Genomic DNA, 2,073 nt, shown 5'->3' with positions numbered 1-2,073 from the left:
AGAAGAAAGTCAATTGTGAGTGTGTGTTAATGATGATGTTTACTAGAATTAAAAATTAATAAAAAATATTTTTATTTTAAAAAAAAGGTAGCAGAAATCCAAACAAAAAATGAAAAGGAGTCGGCCGCCTACCATTAGCCAGTAAAATGGCTAGAATTTGAAATTTTGAAATATTGGCCATTCTCGTGTCATTTACTTAAGGAGAGTGACCATTTGTGTCCTTTTTCTTTTTTTTTTTTTTTAGGCCCACTCAGCCAAAAGTGACATACAACCAGCCCCAAGAAGAAGAAAAACATTAGCTCCAATCAAAAGCTTTGGACTATCTTGCATTCTAGTGCTCATAAAATCTGCTGCAAGGAGATCCACTAAAGCCATGTAAATCAAAATTCCAGCAGCAGCAGAATTGAAAATGCCTTCAACTATGAGCGCAGTTGGACTGGTCTCACTATACACAGTTGATACTCCAAACCCGATTGCAATTCCAACTGGTGCTGTGAGGGAGAAGAAAATTGCCATTATTGCTGTTTTTTTCACCTTGAATCTTGCCTGTTGATTGTGCAAAAATAAGTTAAGAGAATTTTGCAGCACGGTCTATACTAGTGCTTCTACTAGCAATTACTACCATTTATTCCTAAAAGGTCAATTTTCAAGAATACTTTTAAGTGTCAGAAAAAAGACTTATAAATTTTACTTCGTTCGTTTCGGAATAAGTAAATTGTTGGGTATTTATTGGTATTTTAAAATAAGTGAACCATTGATTTTTTTTCCAAATTTACCCTTATGATTTGACAACCAATTAACTTTTGAAAACATATTACAAGGTCAACTTTTTCTTTTTTTTTTTTGGGTAAAAATGAAATGTTGTTCTAAATTTATATCTTTAATGCTTTTTTCTTAATTTGTATGTCCAAATTCAATAATTTATTTATTATGAAAAGGAGGGAGTAAAATATACTACCTTTTCCGTAATAAAATGTTTGGCTCCAATCGATAACCACATGTCTTGTTTTGTTACACAAAATGACGAGTTATAAGCTTATAAGAATTTTATACAAAGACTTAAAGCATGCTTGACTAGATTTTCAAAATTATTATTTTATAAACTATTTTTTTTGTGAGAAGTGAAAATGCTTTTTAAAAAAAATACATGTAAAATAACAATTTATGTTTGACTAATCAATTTGAAAAACAAAATATTAGAATAGTAATTTATATTTTGCCAAGATTTGAAAAGCATTTATCAAAGAAAAAAGTATTTTTTTCATCTTTCTTAAAAACACCGTTATGAAAAAACTACTTACTTTTTCCTTAAAATCTTAATCAAACATCTCAATTTTTTTAAAAAATAAGTAATAGCACTTCATTTAATAAAGAAAAAACATTTTTAACTTCACATAAACTTAGACTAAACATGCTACTCTATATTAAGATAGAGATAGTATACCTCAGAGATGCATCCACCTAAACCCATGCCTTCAAAGAGCTGATGGAAAGTTAACGCAGCTACAAGGGGCTTAATTGTCTTGGGAGATTCCGAGGCACCCAAAGATACACCAATTATTACTGAGTGCACCAAAATTCCCAATTCCAATACCTGTTTCACATCAATAAACAATAACCACAATTCAGGTTCAACTATCAACATCACTAAACAAACTTTCCGTTTGTTTTTCCTTATGATAATATTGATGACGAGAGTCGAGATTGGAGCAACTTGGAAGAACTTATTCTTTTAGACAACATGTAAATTCCATCCCCACTTTCAATTTGGGTGTGTAGTGCCCACATCACAACACGTATATTAGGTCATTGAAGGTTATCACAAATAAATTCATACTCCTAACCCTTTCACATATCCATACCGCTTAGTTATTTTCGGTAAAAACAATTGTTTTGCATCGAAATAATATTTTATTAAAATCTTCATTAGCAAATCTTGGTCAAAGGAATTTATTCCCATTCAATTTTAATAAAACAAAATTGAATTAATTGACTCTTAACTATAACAGATAATTGAAGGAAAAAAAAAAAAGGATAGATACATGTGAGTAGGGGTGTTCATGGGTTTGGTTA

The 2,073-nt window shown here is 30.3% G+C and overlaps 1 protein-coding gene across 1 annotated transcript; it reads right to left on the bottom strand.

The window, feature by feature from the left end:
• Window positions 1–221: 221 nt before the first annotated feature.
• LOC107847076 (zinc transporter 8-like) lies at window positions 222–1,754 on the bottom strand. Its single transcript, XM_016691321.2, has 2 exons — window positions 1,445–1,754; window positions 222–546 (listed from the first exon to the last, which is right to left on the bottom strand). Exons 1-2 carry the CDS (start codon window positions 1,643–1,645, stop codon window positions 241–243), a joined length of 507 nt encoding a protein of 168 aa, XP_016546807.1. The 5' UTR covers window positions 1,646–1,754; the 3' UTR covers window positions 222–240.
• Window positions 1,755–2,073: the final 319 nt, after the last annotated feature.

The sequence above is a fragment of the Capsicum annuum genome, chromosome 11 (assembly GCF_002878395.1).
Source record: "Capsicum annuum cultivar UCD-10X-F1 chromosome 11, UCD10Xv1.1, whole genome shotgun sequence".
In the NCBI taxonomy this organism is placed as follows: Eukaryota; Viridiplantae; Streptophyta; class Magnoliopsida; order Solanales; family Solanaceae; genus Capsicum; species Capsicum annuum.
This window is presented reverse-complemented; position numbering and strand designations above follow the sequence as displayed.